This window comes from Cynara cardunculus, assembly GCF_001531365.2.
Source record: "Cynara cardunculus var. scolymus isolate 2C chromosome LG 5, CcrdV1, whole genome shotgun sequence".
In the NCBI taxonomy this organism is placed as follows: Eukaryota; Viridiplantae; Streptophyta; class Magnoliopsida; order Asterales; family Asteraceae; genus Cynara; species Cynara cardunculus.
Window position 1 is genome coordinate 29,643,994 of NC_037532.1, and position 2,482 is coordinate 29,646,475.

The 2,482-nt window shown below is 37.0% G+C and overlaps 1 protein-coding gene across 1 annotated transcript; it reads right to left on the minus strand.

The window, feature by feature from the left end:
- Positions 1-1,245: 1,245 nt before the first annotated feature.
- Positions 1,246-2,476, minus strand: LOC112512973 (thaumatin-like protein 1). Its single transcript, XM_025119097.1, has 3 exons — positions 1,908-2,476; positions 1,386-1,527; positions 1,246-1,293 (listed from the first exon to the last, which is right to left on the minus strand). The coding sequence occupies exons 1-3, from the start codon at positions 2,339-2,341 to the stop codon at positions 1,246-1,248; spliced, it is 624 nt and encodes a 207-aa protein (XP_024974865.1). The 5' UTR covers positions 2,342-2,476.
- Positions 2,477-2,482: the final 6 nt, after the last annotated feature.

Consider the following 2,482-nt stretch of genomic DNA (forward strand, 5'->3'; position numbering starts at 1 on the left):
ACGGTTCAGTTAACCAAATAAGGTAAGTTTCTGTGTCGATTTTTTTTTACCGTAATAGAATAGCAAACTATACTATTATTTTATATAATTTTTTTTATAGATGAATTGATTTTAAACATATACGAAGTTAACATTAGGTGAATTGATTAATTACTTAACTAAAAGAACAATTTTTTTTTTGATTAACCTGAATATTCAACCCGCCATGCGAGCCGACTAAGCCCATGGCGACCACCTGCTTTGCAGATAGGTCAAAGTCACCGCATTTGAACCTCCGTGGCCACAAAGAGATTTTTATTCTTCCTTGGATTTGAACTTAAGACCTCCTAGTATTTTTGACATTTGGAGTCAAACTCAAACCAATCAGACACCACCCTTATGGTTTAAAAGAACAAGAAATTAAGATATATTTAATAAAATCATCAACCAATGTCAACATTGTAACACAATTACAACAACTTAAAGTAACAAAACAATCAAAGTACGAAAAAACAATTATCAAATAAAGGAGTGTAGGGATTCGTTAAAAATGGATTGGTCCACTAAAAGAAACTAACACCTTTTTTTCCTAGATTGTATATTTTAAAATTTTAAACCTTGACTGGGGGCCTTTGCCCCCACACTCCATATAAGTCCGCCCTGCTCATCATCACGTCACGTCCCCACACACAATTTAGATCATTTTGCAAGATGGAAACAAGTCAAATAGTATAAGAAAATAAAAAATAAGAATCAAATAAAAGGGTTGAATTTCGATAAGAATGAGAGTTATGGTGAGATAGTAAGAAGTATCTGTATCATTTGATCAATTTTAATTGAAGAGTTCCACTAGATTAACACTAATGAAAAGTACCAGATAAATTCATTTTTACAGTGCAATTCATAGTTTGGTTTGAAATTGTAAATGATCAAGAAATTAAATCTTCCCATACTTCTTATTTTAACTTCTATTCTCACACAATCCTTCGTTTTATTTAAAGCTAATCAATGAATTACTTTTATTTGATTTCTGTAATATACGACTACGAGTTTTCTAGTCTATCATTAATATCACATAAAGGAACTACTTTTGTATAAATAATTACAATATTTGACTTTTTTTTTTTGTAAGGGTGTCCGGGCCAAAGCCCAACTAATCCCCGACAAATTTGGAGGCTAAACATGACCCCACTTAAATGTCGCCAACACTCCCCTCCCAGGGCTCGAACTCGGATTCATGACTATGTCATGCCCAGGCCTTAACCACTAGACTGGAAGGTCTTTGACGTTGTTAATCAAAGTTTTGACCAACTCCTAAAATACATCAAGATTAAAATAAAAATTAAATTACAAAATCAGAAATTATGTAAAATATATATTAGAGAAATAATAAATGAAATAGACACAAGTTTTATACAAGGACGGCTAACGACATTCGAACGTCCTACTGCGAGATCGGCATATAATGAACTATTCGAGAACAATCCGTCTAACGTGCCCGACACTCTCCCGTCTGTAGACTTCGTTAATCCTTTTGCATTTTTGTTACTGTAATAAATAATTTAATTATCAACAGAATAATTAAAAAAAATGTAAAAATCAACTATTCATGATAAATATTATAATAAGTAATAAAAATGCATGATTTTTATAAAAAAAATAGTTAAAAAGTAAATTTCTTTATTTTAGGGGGTGTTTGGGATTGCTTATTTGAAACAATTTTTGTTTTTCTATAAAAAACACTTATCAACTTATTATAAGTTTTAAGGGTTTAATTTCTTTGAAAACTTCTTATTACCGGCTTGACATCGGTATAAATTGTTTACCCAAACACTCAAAAGTTCTTATTACCGATGATATACTGGAATAAATATATAAGTTGATAAATTAAGTGATGGTTGACCAGACGGGCGGTAGTAAAAATCTACCTTAGGATTGAGGGACAAAATGTGATGATGTAATCGGCCCCTGCACACGTGAACGTACTCGTGGCATCATCGTATGCGTAACTGTATGATCTCGGACACGTCGCCTTAAACACCTGCGCGTATGCCGTCGGCCGACACGTCTCCGGAGTCCCAAACGCCCCCTTACAACAATATTCCGGCGACCCAAACGCATCACATGCACTTCGACACCCTCCGCCACCGTCCACCCGCAGCTCAGTCGGGCACCACCGGTTCAAATCATCCACGCATCCCGTCGTCACACAGTTACCCGACCCACCGTTCACCTCCACGATCATCTGTAAATTATACCCGTCGACGAGGCTGACATCGTAAAAGTCCTGTGTGGAACCTGATCCCAGTGTGAACTCCGCCAAGGTGGCCGGCGGGGTTGCTCCAGCATCATGGCATTCCATTTCTCCGGTACCACAATCAGCCGTGGCACATGACCAGTGACCTGATCCATCGACGGTGCAGCCTGTTCTTCCCCAAAACCGACCGGACCAGCCCGCCGGAGCTTGGAATGAACGCGAGTTTCCGTTTGCGAGCTCGAATCC